This window comes from Pterocles gutturalis, unplaced genomic scaffold, assembly GCF_000699245.1.
Source record: "Pterocles gutturalis isolate BGI_N339 unplaced genomic scaffold, ASM69924v1 scaffold38719, whole genome shotgun sequence".
In the NCBI taxonomy this organism is placed as follows: domain Eukaryota; kingdom Metazoa; phylum Chordata; class Aves; order Pterocliformes; family Pteroclidae; genus Pterocles; species Pterocles gutturalis.
In genome coordinates, this window is record NW_010132007.1 from 1 (window position 1) to 21,229 (window position 21,229).

Consider the following 21,229-nt stretch of genomic DNA (forward strand, 5'->3'; position numbering starts at 1 on the left):
CTTTTCCAACCTTTATGATTCTATGATATAAAAATGTTTGTCATTACTGAATCTTTTCTTGGCTTTAAGTAATCTTTTCTGATGGAAGAAAGGTTTGAAGATTGCATAAAGATATACATAGTAGAAAATTTTTGTATATACTAGTGATTGCTTAAAGGTGCAGTGTGGGCATGATAATTATTATCTGTTGCTTTATTACTCATGGGCAGAAAAAGCTTACATGCTGACTCCATCTAAAAACCCTGGAAAAGAAAGAGTGCAAACTTCCAAAGCTGGAATAGAGATAGTCTATGAATATTTTTCTTAAGAAAATAATAAAAGAAAGAAGAAAATAGTTCTTCTAGTGAAATTAAACAAATTAACAATAGAGTTAAGAATTCAGTAAATGTAAGTTGCAGCATCACAGAGATTTCCCTAATTTGCCCAGATGTGATATTTTCTATTTTAGTAACTGGCTGTAATCTTTACTGTAATTAATACGTAACTCAAGAGACAAGGGGCACAGACAAATCAGCTTTTTTGTTAGGATAATATCTTTTGCATTTTTCTGTAAGTAATTTAAATATACCTTATTTGTAATACATGTTTTTAGAAAGATATGTTCTGTTAAGGTGGTAGATATTATGGGAGGAACTTACTACGTACATATGAAATAAAAATCAACAAAAGAAAAAATCTTCCAAATAATGTGTGTAATCATTTAATTCTTTTATTTTTCATAAAGACTGCTGTTCGCCATGAGTCTTGCAATGGTTTATACAAGTTATCTCTCTCTGGTCTGGATGGGGGAGACTCAATTAATCGATCCTTTCTGCTGTTGGCTGCATCAACATTATTAAAATTTCTCCCTGATGCTCAAGCTCTGAAACCAATCCGGGTAAGAATTTAAGGAATTACAAGACTTTATCAGAGATCTATTTAAATTTACTGTTGTTAATACAAAAATAAAAAATGTGAGCACATTATTGTTATGTCTGACATAATGTTTCTGATACACTGAGATGTTAATTAAGACTTTTGGTTTAGCTGCTTCCAGAAACTTCACAAAAGTAATTAAAGCTGTGACACTACAGTAATTTAGAGCTTGCCTGTGCTTGGAGAAATGCAGAATAGCATTTGCGAAGTGCTCCTGTTCTGGAATTTTAGTGTTCACATAGCACACTGATTGGGAATAACAGTTGTGTTTTCAACATATGCCTCAGTTTCCCTTTTAAATGTAGGTAAGCCTATAAAGAAATCAGTACCTTGTTTTACATACATACATAGGTCCCCTCCGTTGTTGTGGCTGAGTGTTACTGTTGTTCCCCAGTCAATTGCTGCTGTTTTTCTGTTGGACTATTATTGTCCTCACAGCTCTACTGAACAGAAGAGATTCAGTGCATGCCATCAAAGCCACTTCAGGAGGAGTTCCCACTGTAGTGTTTGGAGGTTAATAGAGATGGTTGGAACTAACCTGGATGATTTTGCCTAAAGTCAATTAGGGATTGTAGACCTAGGAGTGCATATCAGGGGAGGCTGTGCTGACCTTACCTGACGTAGCTAGATCTGAAGGAGAGCACTTGTATGGACTTCTGAATGACAGTGAAGTGTGAACCTAGATTTTGAGTCTGTCAAGCAGTTATTCTTGTGACCCTGTGCAGCATTTAATTTCAGGTGAGAGCGGTTAATTCAGTTTAAGTCTGCTTTCATTTTAAACTCTGTTAATATTAAAACCAAAAGTTAAATTAAAACAATCTACAGAAGATTTTGCATTGTTTGACTGATTTCCAAAAGAGTTTAAAATTAAACTAGTGATGAATTCAGCCAGAGTTTATCATGTTTTGTCTAGTCTTATATTGAAAATTTTACAATTTGCGGTGGTTAGTATGGAGTCAATAGTATTTTAATTTTTAAATGTCTGGCAGATCATCCTGACAATCTTTCAATAAAATTAATGAATATTTCACAAGATATAGAATACAAACTTTTCTATAAAAAGTAGATCGTGCCCTGTTACCATTGTAAAATACATTGTTCTCATACTTGGCTTATCTTAAATAGGGGCTTGTAGAAAGTAATATTCTTGTAATGGTTACTGCGTTTACTACATTTTTTAAGTTATTTTGTCTGATGTACTTGAGAACAAAAGCGATTTCTTTTCACAGATAGAGGATTATGAGGAAGAAACAGTGCTGCGACCAGGTTGTAAGGAATATTTTTGGCTGCTGTGCAAACTGATTGATAACATACACGTCAAAGATGCGAGTCAGGTAGGTTTTGCTTTGCATTCATATGAATGTTTGTTTTTTTAAAAAAATTTGGGTATTCAGACCACTTTTACTTCAGTATGAGAGATTTTTACTTAAGATATGGTGAACGGCTGTGAACAGCTCTTGGATCTTTGCTGTCTTACAGCTTCCCCTCCTCTCTGATGTGTATTTATTAGCTGTTGGCCAAAGGAAGCTTCAGGTACTGAACCTGTAGAGAAGGGGAAATGGGTATAATACACAAGGAGGGTGTACTTAGGTGAAGGTAACAGACATTTGGAATGCTGTAATTATCTATGAAATTCACTGTTGATAATTTCAATGCGGTCTAAGGAGGAGGTAATCAAGTATTTTACTAATGCTGAAAGGAAAAAAAAATCAGTTAACAACCACTTAGCACAGGTTAGAAAACTTATTCACAACTTTTGAAACATCTCTAAAGGGTTAAAGTCACCTTTTCGGCAAACTGCAACTGCTTGTGCTGGCTCATGGCCCTAAATGAATCTCTCTAGTTCATTCTCAGTATTGTGACAGGAGTGTGGGAAGGGAAGAAAGATAAAGCCTTAATTCTAGTTTCTCCAGAATGGAAAAGTCTTATCCTCTCCTACCTCTGGATGTTCCCCGTAGAGGCAGAAATTTTGCTTCCCCCCCACACCCTCTCTGCTCAGTTCCCTTCCATTTCTGTTTTATTGATTGAATCTCTTAGCTAGGCTACCATTCTGCCTACTTCTCCTGCATGTTGCTCAAGCAAGAAATGCTAATGGGACTTCTCAACTTTCTGACGACAAACTGTGTGTTCTTGTGAGAAATAACAATTAAACACTTCTCTTCAAATAGTATTATTCCATTTTTTCGGCATAGTAGATAGAGTATATTTGTGGGATCTGGAATTGAAAGAATAAATGTTACTTCATTTGAACTGTACAGCATTGATTTTGAAAACCAGTTTTATCACATTTATAAAAATGTGTTCAAATATTGTTGTGAGCGTGTTTGAAAGATAAGTTTTAATTTTCCCTGTTTTTCTGTGTGGAATAACAGTATTTCATCTGAAAATATAACCATAGTTTCAGATGAGGCTTATAAGTTGTAATTAATGAAGTACATAATTATTTCCCATTTATATTCAATTTTGTTTGTTTTTAATCAGACCACACTGCTTGATTTAGATGCACTAGCAAGACATCTTGCTGACTGCATTAGGAGGTAAGGTTTGCTAACTAATTTCACTTGTAAATTGCATTATATTTATTGTTAGTGGGACAGAGTTTTAACATTCCTTTTGTATACGTGTGTATATATAGCAGAGAAATCCTTGACCATCAAGATGGTAATATAGAAGATGATGGACTTACAGGACTACTTCGTCTTGCAACAAGTGTTGTTAAGCATAAACCACCCTTTAAGTTTTCTCGTGAAGGCCAGGTAAGAAAAGGCACTGAAAGACCACAAAGAGATCAAAATAGTGTCGTCTCTTCTTATGCTACTTTCTTCATTTCACCTTTTTTCTGCTATTTTGATTGCAGGGCTCGATATATGAGAATATATCATATTTCTAGCCTTAGGGTGATGGATAAAAACACACATATCATTCCTTATTAAAAAGTAGCATGTATGGTCCCTTCCCTTTCTAACTATATTTAATTTCAGGATAGAGTTCTTTATAAATAATTCATAAATGAATTTTATTTATTTTCTTTGATTGTCTTTAAATGTTTTTAGTATTGATCAGCATTAACTGATTTAAAAATCATTAGCAACAACTGCTTTTTGACCTTATCCTGGTACAGCTGTGATCTAAAAGTAGCTTTTAAGCTCTACATCTACACAGTGGCAGAAAACTTGTAACAAGAATACTCCATTTCATCTGTACTTGTAAGCCAGGAAAGTGGCTAGGAAGGGGAAGCTGCTAAAAAAATTATGCTTTGTGTTTGGGGGCCACATTGTCTAAAAGGAAAAAAAAAAATCATGGTGTAAAAACTGGTGGGATTTTCAACAGACTGTGCTAAGCTTATGATTGGACTTTTAGTGAGGTTTCAGGAGGAAAATAGTCCCCTGTATCCAGTTATGTTGCATATATCCTGTCTGTTACTCTGTTATAAAATGGCCCTGAAGGTAATTTTAGTGTCCGAAAGTTTTAATAATGTCCACATTATGCACCACCTAACATAAAGTTACGTTGCTGACAGCATTTTAAAAATCTGCAACTATGTAATTCTTCTGGAATAAGTGTATTTTAAGTATGGAGACCTTGCAGATCTAAATTAGAACAAGGATTTGATTCACAGACTACAGTGTGGAGGATGATGTAGAAATTAAAGTAGAAGAGGTTATGCAAAGACAAATTTACATAGGTTGGATATATGAGAAGTATAAGAATAAAACAAAATGGAAGCTTAAGTTGAAAGGTCTGATACTATACAGAATCCTAAAGTATGCTGCATGTATGCAGCGTATCACAGAGAGGCCAGAAGTTTGATTTGAAAAACAGATTAATGTGAACAGAGCAGTATCCACAACAAACTTCTCAAGAAGAGTTTGGCTTTGCTGAGAACCAGGGACTTAGTACATTTTCTGAGACTAGGTCATGATCTACTGTTATTCTTGTTTTAATTCTGTGTACAGTTAAGAACACTTATTACTTGCATATTTTAAAGTTCATTAATGAAGAGTTCTGTGTTGTGTTCGATATAATAGAACAGGATCTGAGCAAAACTTGTTGAAAAAATATCCAGGAAAATACACTGGCAAATACTGAAAATAGTTTAGACCTGCCCAGAGGATTCTGATGCTCCTCTGTGCCTTTTCTTCCCTACAGATTCCTTCTCTTACTAAGTAAACAAAATTACGGTTCAGCAAATATTGTCAGACTTTAAAGGTCACATTTTGTGACAACAGTGGATACTCATGCTACCTTCTTTGATGTCTTTTATAGATAATCACTGCCTTTCCAGAGAAATCAGGAAGAAATTTGTTTACTGTATTGGCCGGGAGAAGATCTTTCTATATTATTCAGCTATAAACATGAGACCCTGGTTATAAGATTATATATTAAGACTATAGGAATTTCCCTGCACACTAGACAAGGCTTTTTATGGTGATTTTGCTGTGTACTCTGCAAAAGGCCATTTTTTGAAATATTCAAAGTTTAGTTAGATTTTACAGCAGAGCCTGCCTTTTGACATTAAAAGGCTTCTTAACTGAAGATACCTAAATGGGGACATTCAGGAAGAACTTTTTTAAAAGTACAGTGTAGAAACTGCAGAATGAGGATTAGTGGCCTGTGCTCTACAAATTGGGAAGAATTCTATTGCTAAAAAAAAATCCAAGAAGATACCTTTGGGGAAAAAAAGCAAACAGAATTCTGCAGAGGCAGAGGATTTATTGTCTTATTATGTAGACAACTAAAGTGATACACTGCTAGTATGATTTTATGATTTAATACAATTTGTTAAGATTGCAGACATTTTACAGAAGCAGTGAAGTGCAGGCTATGGATTACATCTTCAGCGCTCAACATAAAGTATGCCCATGAATTGCTGTTTTTTTAAGGAAATTTGTTGAAATACTGCTTTACAAATTCTGCTCAATTTCTTCTTTCGTAGTCTCATTATACCACTTAGATGACTAATTAGTAATGTTCACTTTGTAGCTGAAAGGTGGAGGAAAGCCATTTCACCATTCTGCACTTCTTTGAAGGTGCTATAGTTGTGGAAGAGTATGACCACCAGTTCTTAAAAAGCTACACAGATCTTTTTTTGTTGTCCTTTTAATGTTTTCCTCCTGGTTTAATTTTATTGAAATAAATTGGCTACATAGAAGGAAGGTACTGAAGTTTAGTCAGATCCATCTCATTTTTTTTAGTGTATTGATCTGGGATGGGAAAGAGATATAACAGTGTGTAATATGTATTTATCATCCAAAGGCAACCTGACTCAGTGCAGCTATGCTTTGTGTCTTTTATAGTTCAGTTAATATTCCAAACATGAAACAATACAAAAATACATTTACTGTACACATGGTACATAATTTACTGTGTGTTTTAAGATTTAATTAGTGATTCATAAAACAGAGTGATTGAGGTTATGTGCTGTCTTTCACTAGGAGAAACTAGTCTTAAGGTTACTAAAAATAAATGTGTGTGGTTTGTCAAATTATCGATCATGAATCAAGCATAATTTGTCATTATTTTTCAGTGGACATATTTCTCTTTAGGCTATCAGATGGTTACAGTGCACTTTTATGTAGTATAAAGTAAGTTTTAGAGTTTTGTAATTCAGAACTTGTATACAAGTCAGAAAATTCTGTAAATTATAGAGGTCTAGAAAGTCTACATAATTTTCTAGAAGATAGCTAATACGTGAATGTTGTCTTCTAAGGATGTATTCAAACTGCTAAATGTGCTGATTGAACTGTTTTACAGGAGTTTCTGAGAGACATCTTCAATCTTCTGTTCTTGCTGCCAAGTTTGAAAGATAGACAACAGCCAAAATGCAAGTCACATTCTTCAAGGGCTGCTGCTTATGACTTGTTGGTAGAAATGGTGAAGGGGTCTGTGGAAAACTACAGGCTGCTCCACAACTGGGTTATGGCACAACATATGCAGTGTAAGAACCTTTATTCATATGTAGCTTTTGAGTATTTAGTGGAAAACTAGTCTATTTGCCTTTTCTGTTCATTTTGGTTTTGGTTTGAATTTTTGGATTTATAAAGGTCAGTGAAGAAAATAGGAATGTACTTGTAATACAGACTGCATTCTGAAGACTGTGTGCTTATGATGGTTCACCATTGTGAACTGTACTGCAATAATGGAGTTTCCGTTTCCTCCTGAGATGCGTCAGAAGTGTCTGCGTTTAATGACTTTCTACAACTAATGGTCTGTTAAGAATGCATAGGTAGAAACAGGGAACTGCAAAAGTGATGCAGAATATTTTTAGACTTAAACCGAATAGTCCCACTTTCCAAAAGCAGTAATGAGGTAAGACATAGTTACTGCTAACACTGCTCTTAAAATTCCAGTTTGTAGCTCTACTACTTATCCAGCATCACTTACGATAGTGTCACAGAGCAGTTATAGGCATCTTTTGGCCACCTAGAGCAAATTAGTGGATTTAATCACATGTATAATTTTCAGATAAACTGTTCTTAAATATGGGTTATTTAAAGCATGTGGTCCTGTTAAATGGCAGTGACACATAGATAATATTGTTAGAGTGGATTTTACATGTTTCATTGGCTTGTGCTGGATTTTAATTTCTGATTTCCTTTTCTGACATAAAGAAACATGGTATGCTTGTACGTAAACCAAAGTATATACACCACACTGAGCTACTGTAGATGGATGGGCTATTAACAGCACTGTCATGTTTTCAGAGTCTCTAATATCTGTGTAGTTGACGTCTGTGTAGAGTGCTAATACAATTTTGTTATGCCGGTTGGCTTCCATGCTTCCTGTATTTTGGAAACTCAATTCAAATTTTAGTAATTTACGTATTATACATAGGAAGTTAATATTTTATCTTTGATTTGTGCATTCTCATTATTCATATTTAGCTTGATAGATTTTGTTTCACATGCCCAGTTTAAATTCCTGTAACATGAGGATCTGTAATTTATTATAATCTATGGAATTGATTTAGTGCCATACCATTCAGGAAGCAAAAGAGAAATCTGATTGTAATAATGTTTTGTTTTCTGTACTCATATGCCTGGGGCCTTCTGAAAAAGCCTCCAAAGTCAGTCCTAAGTTCAGTGAAAATGTTCTGAAGAATATGTTTTATGATAATAGCAGATATTTCTGTTTGCTATGAGTACATCTTCTGCTGCTGAGTTTGTATCTCTCTAGGTGCAATTGTTAATTTTTTACACTTAGTATTTTTCTCACTCCCAATCCCAGTAATTTCTAGGTGCTGAAGTTTTCTGTAGCATTTACCACAGCTGTTACTTTCTTCCAAATAGTCCTCTCTAGATTGTTTGTTCGTTCCTGAGTTCTCCAGAGCCACCTGGTCTGTGCTCCTGCTCCATATTCAGTGTATCTCAGTTTCATGAATGTTAATTTTATTACAACTGGCAGAGTGCCATTGCCTGTTTCTGATGTGCAATTGACACAGGACTTCTGATACCTCATTTGTTTAAAGTCTTGTTATTCTATTGATGTGATCCAAAGTTTCTTAAAACTCTCTTAGACTTGTCTCTCTGTTCTTCTTAGGAGAAGCATTAAGGAAAATATTAATTTCCATCCTCTCTGGTTTTAATGTTTTAGTTTTGTGGTTCATTGGAGAAATTTTTGATCCTGCCACTTGTACAGTTGTTGTCCTGTAGTCTCACCAATTGCTGTCTCTGCTATTCTACCATTTTTTCTCACACTCCTAAGTGATTGAAATCAGAATGCTCTTAAGACATGGCTTTAGTGCAGCAAACTAAAGCAAAATTTTCAAAAAGAAAACAACTTATTAAAGGATATCTAGTATATTTTCCTTGGGATAGGAAAAAAAAGAATTTAGGATTCTAATTAAAATGCTGTTACTAAGACTCTATTCTGGCAGTCATATTAAAATGTGTAACTGTATCCTGTTCTTCAGACTTACACTAGTATGAATAATGTAAAGTAGTTGTAGTAAAGTTTTAACTGCAGCAGCATTTTTCTTTAAAATTTCCACTAATATAGCTCCCTTCATTGATGGATAGAAGAGAATTACTTGCTTGCTTTTTTCTTTCACAGATACTTCTCTACTTGCTTTTCTCAATTTAATGCAGACTCTGATCTTACCTAAGAATTTAGATACCCTCTGTTGTTCATAAAGTCTCTTCCAGTGTTCTGAAGTTTTGCTTTCTTTAAAAACCAAGAGTAATAAAAACATTTGTTGTCCCAAAAGTGGGATCATTTACCCAGTGTGCGAAATGCCAGTATACACACAGAGTCAAGGTATTTTATTTATTTGTTATTTTGCGCAAGGTAGGGTGCTAGGTGGTAGCTCCACGAAGCTACCACACATTTGTTCTGTATACATTGGATTATATACATTTCAGAGAACAAAGAAATTACTTGTCATTGGTCCAAAGTTGCTAAGCGATGTTATAAATGAGTACTGTATCTTCTGTTGGTCAAATTGTCCTCATTTGCTATGTAAATTAGCACATATGTTCAAGGGGCACGAGTCTTTTTGGTCCTGAATTGAGTTGGTGGTCATGGTCTCCTCCTGCCACCTTTCTCTTTCCCAGTTATTACAGAGAACTGCTGACTTCCTGCCTCTTTTGGTCATGATCCAACTTTCGGTGTCTGCTGGTTCCTCTTTGTCAATCTTCTACCTCTCCTTCAAGGTTAATGTGGTTAGCAAAAGACTGCATCACTTGTACAAAACCTCATTGTTAGATTCCATTTTATAAGTAACTTCTGCCTAATTCTATTTTGCAAGCCAGCTACAGTGGAAAATTCCATCCTTGCTATACATCACAGTCGTTCAAAGGAGGGAAACAAGACCAGCTGCTTTGCTTTCTAGGAAGTTTAAGATAGTTTCTGACAATTATGTTTGGAGTAGAAGCGTGATCGGAAGGTGGAATACAGAGAAATGCACGGTCATTTGAAGAGGAAGAAATTCAGTTTTATTTTGCTTGAAATAGAACATGAATATTGCAAGTTTGCTTACAAATTTCCCTCTCTTTCTGAGAAAAGACTTTTCTATGACAGTGAGAAATAAAGAAGATAGACATAAATGAGGCCCAAATTTAGCTTTCTAGTTAAGATCCATCTGAAGGATGGAAGGCTTTTATTATCAAAATGGAGACAGTCACTTAAAAATCATAGGGTGGAGAAGGATCTTCCTTAGAAATTCCTTGTCAGATTTCTGAAAGACCTTTGTCAGATTGAAGTAGGAGGGAGATACTCCCAACTGTTCTCATGAAGTATAAAGAAGTCATCTGCTTGCTTTGTAATTACAACTTGATGAGCTGTAAGCAGAGTGATAGATGCTGAGTCCTGATGTCAGAAAGGGTAAATTAAGATGTTGCAATTTTAGGATTTCGGTTAAGGGAGGGAATTCTGTCTTCTTCTGTCATGCTAATTACTTTTTTAGGCGGTTAAACATGGAGTAGAGCTTTGTTTCAACTGGCTGATCTGCCCGGTGTAACCAGGTAACATGAGGTCACGCTACTGAGATTTTTTTGAAGCAGGAGAGTTAAAACTCTTTCCTTCCCTACTTGAAGCTGCAGGGCTAATAGTTGTTTTGATGCTGATGCCAAAATGAAGATTACAACAATTATTTGTCGTGCAACAGAACGTCTTGTGGGTCTGGTCTCTGAAGGTGTGAAGATCTGTTCAGAGGGTGCCAAATAGCTTCCTGAATTTGTAGTTGGTAGTATGAATTGAGAGGAATCCTTAATGAGCCTGTAATCTTTGACAAAATAATTAAGGATTTAATATTTAAATCTTGAACCCATGTAGCTTTTGTGGATTGTAAAATAAATCCCAACTATGTTTTTGGTTTTTTTTGCCTATATATCTGAGCCTATAGTGCAATAGAGGTGCTGAATTATTTGTAGGACACTCTGTTTTTGGAGAATTGTATCCTTGGGGATGAATAGCAAAGCTAGATGCATTGCAAGTTTTTGTGTCAAACTTGCATACCAAGGAAGATAGGCTGCAGTGAGTTTCTTTGGACACTGGATTAGTTCCTCTGTAATTTAGTGCTCGTGTCATCTAGTTGCCTCTGCAGCTTAGATGATTAATTCTCCATTCTATTCTGCTGTGTGGGATGCTAGAAGAGGAAGCCTGTCAGTGTCTAGAAGCAGGACTAATCACTTACAAATGGTTTGTCTAGTCTGGTTACCGTCTTCTTGACTGGCAGATGAGGAGAACTTATCCATTCTTCCCATTTCTTGGCAGCCGTATCAGGACAAGGCTTATTAAGAAGAGTCCGTCAGACTTGCCTAACTTGTCTAGTGCCATGCTCTGTAAGAAGTAGATTGCTACATCTGGTATGAAATATAGAGCAATAGAGAACTTACAGGAAAATTAAATGTCTTTTCAGTCTGATTCTCTAGACAATTCACTTCTTGCTTGCCCCTATTTTTCTTGTAGATTGCAGATTTCTTTGGTATACATGGCTTTGAAGTGTAGTAAAAAACATTTATTCTCTTCCTATAAAAACTGTTCCCAAATTTATTCAAGCTTGTGTATAGCCAACTACTTTATTTCACTGCACTTCTGTGTCTTAGCTCTGTTAAGTATCTAACCATCTTTTTTTCTGGTTAAAAATATCTTTTGCTAGCCTGGCATCCATTATAGTAGATGTCATTCTGAAACTAGCTTCTCATCTGTAAAGAGAGGTCTCACTTCATGTGTGGTTATCTCTGATGCCAAATCTATGTTCTGTTACGTGAAGAGAAGGCTCCCTATCTTGAGTCTCTGGGTGCTTTGCTTTGCTTTGCTTTGCTTTCTTGCAGTGTGACACTGGGGTGCATAGGAATGGGTAGTAGAAATTATGAGTAATTTTTGTGCAAACCCCTTTCTTATGTATAAAAAATGCATAGCAGCCCATGTTTACAATTTGTGTGCGCTCTTGATGACAAAAACACTATGTGATTTTACCAAACTTTAGTTTAAGTAGAGTCTGGAAGACCATTACTACGTGTAATACTACCACTACAAGAGGTGTAAGAGATGATGCTTGCCATGAATAATGCTTTGGAGAGCATAGCAAATCGCTTGCAGCCCAAAGTTACATAGCATCTAGAAAGGCTTGCTGCTATATCCAGTGATTTTCCTGATGTACCTATAGTGCATTTTCTTAAAGAGCAGGTACAGTCGGGCTCATGTCTGTAAATGTAGAATGCATAAACAGCATATATTTCATTAATGTAAGCGTAAAGCTTTTAATTGTATTTGTCTTTGTAAATTATACTTTGAATTGATTTTTTTCTCCATGTGTGGCTTATTTTTTCCAGCTTCCCATGCACCTTACAAGTGGGATTATTGGCCACATGATGATGTTCGTGCTGAATGTAGATTTGTAGGACTAACCAATCTTGGAGCAACATGTTACTTGGCATCCACTATTCAGCAGCTGTACATGATACCAGAGGCCAGACAAGCAATCTTTACTGCAAAGGTATGCTTTGAGGTCTTAATGTTCCTTGTGTGGATTTTGGTAGAATTTTAAATTTAGAATTAGTGCAAATGCCAAGAAAGTATTGACTTAATTTTAAGATTTATTTCTTGATAAAGAATATTTCTTCTGGACTTCCATTTGCTTTTTGTTCAGTTGGATTCTTTTGCCAATGTCTGAAGAGAAAATATTCTTTCTTTTAATATATTTCTAATGCAGTAGGTTCTTAAGGTGGCATTGTGATAAAACATTCTCAAACTCATATTTCTGTTGCTATCAACTAGATTTATTCAAGTGTGGCTTTATTTGAATTGGCTGTTGTTTTTTAACTCCTAATTTGTCGTCTTGTTAGAATAAATGTCATTCTTCTTGAATGTTTATAAAGTCCCGGAGCATGTATCTCATGCTACCAGAAGTACAGCAAGTCTTGTAAATTGTTATAGATTGTCTAACTTTCAGAAATATTACAATATTACTTCTAGCTACTTATTGTAAAGAGAAAGCTTCGTTTTGGTCCTTGACATCAACAGGGCATATATAATGTGTGAAACAACTAATTAGCAGTGGCCTCCTTATTTTTTGTCGTTATCAGTAGTTGTTACTTAACTTCATCTAGAAATAGCTATTTATACCTAAAAATAAAACAGGGAAGCTGCTGGTCTGCACATTAAATGCATTATGTAGAGGGTTCATCAGAACTCCCACAACATCTATGAATTGAAAAAAAAATTTCAAAATTACTACAGTCTTTCGTAGTACGTTCCCAAAAACTCCTAGCTGCAGTAATTTTTTAGAAAATAGATGTTGACATGCAAAAAATGGAGTAGGTTGTCCTTAATATGTAAGTGGAAAATAGTGTACTGTGTGTTCTTGTACACAATAATTTTTCTTAATTGTCCATAATAAAGAGGTTGTTTGTTTATCTAAAAAGTTGATTGTTTCATCTTTTTAAGGGCTGTTTTTGGAATGTTATAAGCAAAATATAAAGTCTTCTTTTATTAATTTCTTTTAGTATTCAGAAGATATGAAACACAAGACTACTCTACTAGAACTCCAGAAAATGTTTACATACTTAATGGTAGGTGCGAAAGAGGATATTTTATAAAGTATCCTATTTTGGGAAAAAAAAAAAAAAGGCAAGAAAAATGTAGTTACCATTCTATGTGTAAATTATTGGCAGCTTAAGTCCATTGTGCCTAAGTTTTGTAAATGAATGTCTTAACTGAAATAGTTTTTACCCACTTTAAAGCTGTTATTCAGGAAATCGGTTAAGGAAACATTGTCATAATAGTTTTCAAGAAGAGGTAGTGTAAATCCTAATCTAAGATAGGGTTTATTATTGGGCACCAACTGTCATGAGCAAGCACCAGCTCTCAAACATTAGTGATTGTCTACTGTGTTCTTAAAAAATGTTTGTGAAGTGAATAGATGGGAATATCAGGCTCAGGTGCCACAGTCTGAGAGTCCTTCATTTGTTTAAATGTTTTACCCCCAGCACATTACCATTCTGGGAGCATAGGGTGTTTATCATAGACTGAGTTAGAAGAATGAAAAGCAAGCCTGCTTTTTAGTTACAGTTGTAGCATAGCTGAGTATGAGGGCTGTGCTCTGTATGGACACCCTGTGCGCTTACCTTGCTAAATCTCTGAGTGGCCCAAGAGCTCCCTGGCCAGGCATATCCTTGGATACAGTAATGGAACAGCTTGAAACAATGGACCAATTTGAAACTGAGTAATTGACTGTACCTTCCCAATGAAGTGTTTGACTAATTGTTACAGGAGCCCTCCAGGTGGGAATTTGGGACAGTTCTGCTAATTGCCTCTGCTGTGTCCAGTTGAATTTCCAGATTGAATTTTATAAATGGTCAATAGAAACTGTTCCTGCGGAAATGACTGAATGGGACAGTCTTTTGTATGGATTTAAGATATTTAAGAGATACTTTGTACCTAGTTTAGGGGAATCAATAGTAATTAATTACACAGATGCTGGGGAGGTCACATAGTACTTTTACCAGCTGGGTTTTTAGCAAAATGATCATTTGAGGAGTCTCTGCAGGTCTAAGTGAAGATACCACTGTAAGGACCCTAGCAACAGACTCCCATCACCACCAAACACCAACCTGGCTGTCCCATTAGGGTGTTTTGATTCCATATATGAGCACCCTGCCAAGATCCCAATAAATTATTTTTTCTTTTTAACAAACACTCTGCCATGAGTCTCTGTCTAACACCGCTGTCATTCTTCTTGTTTCACATGAACCTTGATGAGGTTCTGAGCTTGATTCTTCATATAATCATGGAAGAATTTGTTTGCCCCAGTTTCCCTGGTGATAAAATAAAAGATATTATTTTTGTTCATTTCATTTTCCTTGCTCCAGTATTTTAAAGGTTAATCTGTGGAAATAAAGCATTAAAAAGCAACTAACGATTTTGAAATTCCAGAATCAAACAAAATTGAGGCAATTCGTAGGTGTTCACTGTTGTTAAAATAGCAAAACATTTCTGAAATAATGAAAAAAGAAAACTGAGGAGAGCTGAGTGTTTTTTTTCTTGGCACTGGCTTTTGTGAAAGAGATTCCTAACCACTTTGAAGACAAATAGAGGAAAGGAATTCAGGCATGTAGTGCCTGCCATGAATCATAGAAAAAAATAGATGTAGGTATTTACATAAGCATAAAATAATATAGGAACATAAAATCATGTGAAGATTAATACCATACCATTAAAAACTTGAAGAAAGACTTTCTTCCAAAAAGGGTAATATTTACAGGAAGGGCTGTCTTGCCACACATCCTTAAAAGAAAGCAGTATGTATATCATTGCTTACAAAGTTCTTTCTGCTATAAATAAGTTCTGCATTCCCAGTGTGCAAGGCAGTAGAGTGGACGATGTATTCTGAAGAATTGCTTTATACTGCAAATTATTTTTTCAGAGTGAACACATGCAGTTGAGAGCTAGATGATACAGTTTTATACCATAGAGAAGTCTCAGTGAGAATTAAGTACTTGTCAAGATTTAAGTCAGTAATGCCCAGAAATACAGAAATATAGGCTGATATTCCTCATATATTTTGTATCTAAACAGATATGTAGAAATTGAATGTGTCACATCTTCAGCTGTTTTATTTTAATGATTCATTTTATAAGTATTTATTAAATTTTATTTAATAATATTTTACTAATGATAGTTTAACAATTAATATCATAATAGTGATAATCAGGTATCAACTGCTTTACATTTAATGAGAAGCATTTAAGCACTTAAACAACTTTGTTGCCTACTAGGCGTATGGAGATATTGTATGTAAAAGTATGTCCTTTTTAAAATAGACATTTGTGTATCTATGTTCAGTATATCTGTGTAATTTAAAAATGTGTTGATTTGTTTTGCTTGATATTTTTTTTTTTTACCTAAAGGAAAGTGAATGTAAGGCATACAATCCAAGGCCTTTTTGTAAAACCTATACCATGGATAAGCAGCCACTGAACACTGGAGAGCAGAAAGATATGACTGAATTCTTCACTGACCTAATAACAAAAATAGAAGAAATGTCTCCAGAGCTGGTGAGTTATTAAGAGGGAATGAAAGGGAGCTTGAAAATTTATGGATTTGCTCAAATTTCCTTGACAGAGTTTATTAATTCATTCACAGAAAAATACAGTTAAAAGTTTGTTTGGAGGTGTTATCACAAACAATGTTGTTTCTTTGGTAAGTGTTCCTTCCCTATCCTCATCTTTTCAAGATTTTTTTTTAACTTCTCAGAAACACTTATTTCATTGCCTTTCTGTTTCATTGCTGTGATTTAGGACTGTGAGCATGTAAGTCAGACTGCTGAAGAGTTCTATACAGTAAGATGCCAGGTGGCAGATATGAAGAATATTTATGTAAGTAATGCCAGCCTGAGATGTGTAGTGTAGATCACAATTAGAAATGAGTGCAGTCAAGTATAAGAGACTGTACCGTACACTGTTTAATATGTTGATGCTTTCTGTATCTGTACTCTAGTTTTGGTGTATTTCTAGGTTGATATTACTAGGTCATTTGGTCGAATTGCTTCATCTTTTCAATGGAACGTGCTGTTAGGTGGTGCCGTAAGACTGTGTTACAGTCAGTAATCACTTTCTCCCTTCTGTGTTTTAAAAAAGCTCTGGCCATGTTTTATATGAGAAATTTTTAAATGTCAAAAGATTTGATATATACATGCACTATTGCTTATTCAGATAATTCAAAACTTACACCAAAGTAATTTTAGGTTTTGGAGTTTTTTAAACAACTGTTAATCCCCACACTTGGAATTTGAATTTCAGGCTCTCGAATTCCTTGGGGCAGCTTGGAATATTGAGTGTCATTTTTCTGAATTGTTTCCTTAATTTTTCGTTTGTGTTAGGAACTGGTTTTCCTGTGAGACTTTTCTCTTAGTTCAGGTGCATGCTCTTTCTGCAAAATTTATGGTGTCTTTGACCACCTTACTCTCATAATTTGTGGAAATGTTAATTAAACTTACTGTAAGATTGAAAGAGAGGGGTTTGTAAAGCAGGCCATGCAAGCACAAGATATAAATATCTAAGATAAACGTACGCTCCTTCCTTTTTTCTCTTTTTCTCCTTTTTTTTTTTTTTTGTTTATTATACGTAGGAATCTCTTGATGAAGTAACTATTAAAGATACTTTGGAAGGTGACAACATGTATACATGTTCACATTGTGGGAAAAAAGTGCGGGCTGAAAAAAGGTATGATTAAGAAGAAATAAACATTTCTAATGTTTCTTTTTAGTAGGTTACTGAAATTACTATTGGAATAAGAGTATTCCTTTAGATGAAGTAGGACTGTGGTTTCATTTGGGTTGCTACTGTGTGGGTCTGTGAGGATGTGGTCCCTGTGCAAATGAGCACATAACTAAGAAATCAATTTTCCAAAACAAAGAATATAAGGTATCTTAGCAAAAGATCACCTAGACAGTAGAATATTCATGACATTTTTAAAATCTAAATAAAAATAAATTTGTAGAAATTACTGCCTTTTGAAATCTGTTACTTGTCCCATTTTTAAAAGATCAAATTCTTTTAGAGGTTGTTCAGTCCTTGTGTTATTCATTAAGCAGGATAATTGCTTAGGTTTCATACATAACCCCAAAATTCTTAATTAAAATTTGTAGTTTTAAAAATGTTTCCATACTTTAAAAAAATCTGCTAATAAAGAGAAAGCTAAATAAAAATTTTGTCTTTGCATTGCCACTAACAAATTTCTTTTTTAGAGATCAAAAACCCCATAGTTGTTTTTCTAGCTGTTAAAATGACTACTTTAAAAGCATTATTGTGAAGTTTATGAGATTTAATGCAAGAGATCTGCATTGAAACTTGTCAGTTACGAGATAGTAACTCTGTCTAATAAGGGGATTTGCATTGTTAAATTCGTTCATGACTCATTTTACAATACCGTTTTAGAAAACTGTGATTCATGCCAGATGAGTACATTTGATGTTTCTTTCAAGACACGATAGGCTAAATAGAATTGTTCAATAGGCTAAATTTGACCTTTCTGCTGCCAGTTAGACTACCCTGCTATAGGGCATTACAACAGCTGAATTTTACATTTGTGTGACTTAGCAACAGATTTCCAATGTCATGTTTGAAGTAAATGTGTTTAAAATCTTTGTGAAAATACCATTCTGCCTACTAAGCTCTTGTAAATCATTATTATTTCTAATCCTTCAGGGCATGTTTTAAGAAACTACCTCGTATCTTAAGCTTCAACACAATGAGATATACATTTAATATGGTAACCATGATGAAGGAGAAAGTCAATACACATTTTTCGTTCCCTTTACGTTTGGATATGACACCTTACACTGAAGATTTCCTCATGGGGAAAAATGACAGAAAAGAAGGTATGCCTCATGAATTCAACAGGTGTTGTCTTTTTCATCTGCGTACCACTTTCTGCATACATAACATATGCAAACAATTTTAAGAAAATAAAATAAAACATAAGTTTTAGTCAACCTATATTCCCAAAGTCACATATTTTATTTAATATGAGAAAAAAATTATTTTTCTCTTCATTTACTGTTCCATTTGAATTATTGTTAAATTTGTTTTTAAAGTGTAAGAGAAATTACAAATAGTCACATACAGTTTGGCACTGGTGTATTTTGATTTTGCAGGGTAATACTTGAACAGCCAGCAAATGGCTGACTAACTGCTGTCATAAATAAGATGTACTAAGTTGGAATAACATAGTTGTTAGTCCTGAACTCTTCAGTAGTACAAAAAAAAGCTCTAGCAGTTTCACAAGTGTTGGGATCTATGCTGCTTGTTCTGGGTATGGAGTGGAGTGCTGAAAAAAGAAAAAAATTAAGTGCAACTACAGGAAATGTGTAATATTGAAGTTCAGGTGTTTAGGAAGTAACTGTGATTAAATATTGTATTAAATTATTTCAGGTTTTAAGGAAGATGAATATTTGAAAGAAACTGAAAGTTATGAATATGATCTGATAGGCGTAACGGTTCATACAGGAACAGCAGATGGTGGACATTACTACAGTTTTATCAGAGATATAGTCAATCCCCATGCTTACAAAAACAACAAATGGTGAGTTAAGCAAAACAAAATTTTATAAATCCTTACGTTTATATAACTAGAACTTGTTGACTTTGTCAGATGCAGTTGTATAGGAAATATGTGCTGTAGGTTCCCCTCAAAAGCACAAGATGTTGGAATTTGATAGGTGGAAGGATATTAATTTATTGGCATACAGTGTTGCTTATTACAGTTGTAATAGTCATGGAGTGCCTTGGACACAGGGACAGCAGGAGAATGCCATGCTGGCCTCACATTACAGCCAGTGCTTGTTTCTTGGCATAAATATCAATGATTTTGTTTTATTTGTAGAAATGAATAGTAAGATTTAATAGGTTGTCCTTCATAAAATCTGTTGTTACCTTTGATGAGCGTACAGCTACATTTATGATTGTGGAATTTGGTCCTTTTAATTTCGTCCATTTTCCGTGAAATAACAATTTGAATTTTTCTTCATTTTAAACTTGTTGCATCCTGTGTGGAAGAAATTATGTTACAATACCTAGCTTATCTAAGTCTTTTCTTGCTGTGCTTTTTATGTGTGGAATTGTTTTCACATTTGATTCTTAAGTTTATGTAGCTGGTGATCTTTTCCTATTGGCCAGCTCCTCCTAGATGCAATTTACAGTGACATAGTGGAATATTTGACTTTTTTTTTTTCTGTCCCTTATTTTCAAAGATTAAAAAAAAGAGACGGGATCTTCTAACACATAAGTGATAGATGAATAAATGCTATGCGCTATTTTCTTTTTTATTTTTTTTTTCTTTTACTAAGACATCCCGTTTCTAATTGGAAACTTCTGCATACATTGGGCATATCACAGTTGTGAAGAGGAAGAAAAAGTTGGTGGAAGTAGCCTGGGAAAGGGACATTCTTTGCCTGTCATTTCTGTCAATCTCAGATTCTCGGTTGAGGCCCTGGAAGAGGAGACAAGATTTCCATTATTCGTGTTCTTTAGAATAGCTAGCTGGAATATTTTTGACACACTCCCAACTTGTGACCCAGTCCCTGCTCCAAAGAGAACCCATAACAGTGTACCATATTCTCTGCCTCCTTCCAGTTTCAGTTCTACTGTTACATGGAATGATTCTCCTCTTTTTAATTCTGAAGTCCATTTCACTCAAATTGGAAAGGGAAAGGCAAATCTTCATTAAAATCCTATCTGTACCAGAGTCAGGCTGGAAAAATGAGGAAAATAATGCGTCTTTTGATAGAAAGAAAAAACAAGAATGGCTGAAATTCTGCCTTCCTGATCTTATTGAAAGGAAGTCACTGTTGGGATCAGTTTTTAGTTTGCTGTGATTCAAACAAGACATTAGAAATTAATAAGAATACTTAAATCTGAAGAATCATTTTAGGTGCCTGTTATGCTCTGTTTGGCCTTAGAGACAAACAGCAGTTGTTTCAAAAGCTTACTGTTTTACAGGTATCTTTTCAATGATGCTGAAGTAAAACCGTTTGATTCTGCCCAGCTTGCTTCAGAATGTTTTGGTGGAGAAATGACTGTAAGTTCTGACTTCTGTTTTTGTCATGGTCAAGTTTTACAATATCTGTTCTGGAGACTTTAGTGAAGGATTCCATGGTGGTCACCTTTGGTCTGCCGTATGTTGTGAATGTATATGAAACAGAAGTGTTAGCTGGGTTTTATTAAACTTTTGACATCGTTGAGTAGGTGATACTTTATCTTATGTTCATGTAGATAGATAGCTGTTCTTCCACCATTGATCTCTTCAAAGGGTCTCCCCCTCCTTTGGGGGATGAAAGACTTGGAGACTGCTTGCAAGCGGGTCATGTAAGCTTTCTAGTTTTTCTACATTTACTGTAGAACAGAAGTAAAAATTATCAAGGAGAAGGGTTATAGTTTCTCCTTTACCAACTATCATTATTTAATTAGTGACTACAAATCCAAATACTTTTATGTGGTTTTAAAAGGCAGGTATCAGAAGTATAGCATGGGTATTAATAATGAATCAAAATGAATCAATGAAGTCTCTCTCCAAAGAAGAGGTATTTCTTCACTATATATGTTTTTAATCATCATATTATTTATTTACTTATTAAAAGGGGAGTATGCAACTAATTTAGGAATCCTTCTATTGGATGGCTTTGTTGCTCAGACTATTGACTGAAGGAATAATTACTTTAAGCTTATGCCTATTCTGGAAAAAACGGGGGGTTTTGATCTTTGTTTGTGCCTTGTGTCAGTAATTGCCCAGTTCTGGTCTATGAATCTCTTGTGGTCAGATCCTTTTTCACTGGTGGCAGAACTGAACTAAAAACCTGCCAGATTGGTATACAGCT

At 34.8% G+C, this 21,229-nt stretch overlaps 1 protein-coding gene across 1 annotated transcript in view; it reads left to right on the plus strand.

Annotated features, from left to right (window-relative positions):
* Window positions 1–724: 724 nt before the first annotated feature.
* LOC104467134 (ubiquitin carboxyl-terminal hydrolase 34-like) overlaps window positions 725–21,229 on the plus strand; it is a gene marked incomplete at its 5' end in the record, with an annotated part of 51,267 nt that continues 30,762 nt past the window's right edge. The window contains 14 exon segments of the mRNA XM_010080779.1: window positions 725–877; window positions 2,145–2,249; window positions 3,397–3,452; window positions 3,551–3,671; window positions 6,670–6,853; window positions 12,189–12,352; window positions 13,362–13,427; window positions 15,765–15,911; window positions 16,000–16,056; window positions 16,155–16,232; window positions 16,984–17,078; window positions 18,063–18,235; window positions 18,789–18,939; window positions 20,355–20,433. Of these exon segments, the coding sequence (XP_010079081.1) occupies window positions 725–877; window positions 2,145–2,249; window positions 3,397–3,452; window positions 3,551–3,671; window positions 6,670–6,853; window positions 12,189–12,352; window positions 13,362–13,427; window positions 15,765–15,911; window positions 16,000–16,056; window positions 16,155–16,232; window positions 16,984–17,078; window positions 18,063–18,235; window positions 18,789–18,939; window positions 20,355–20,433 (1,629 nt within the window).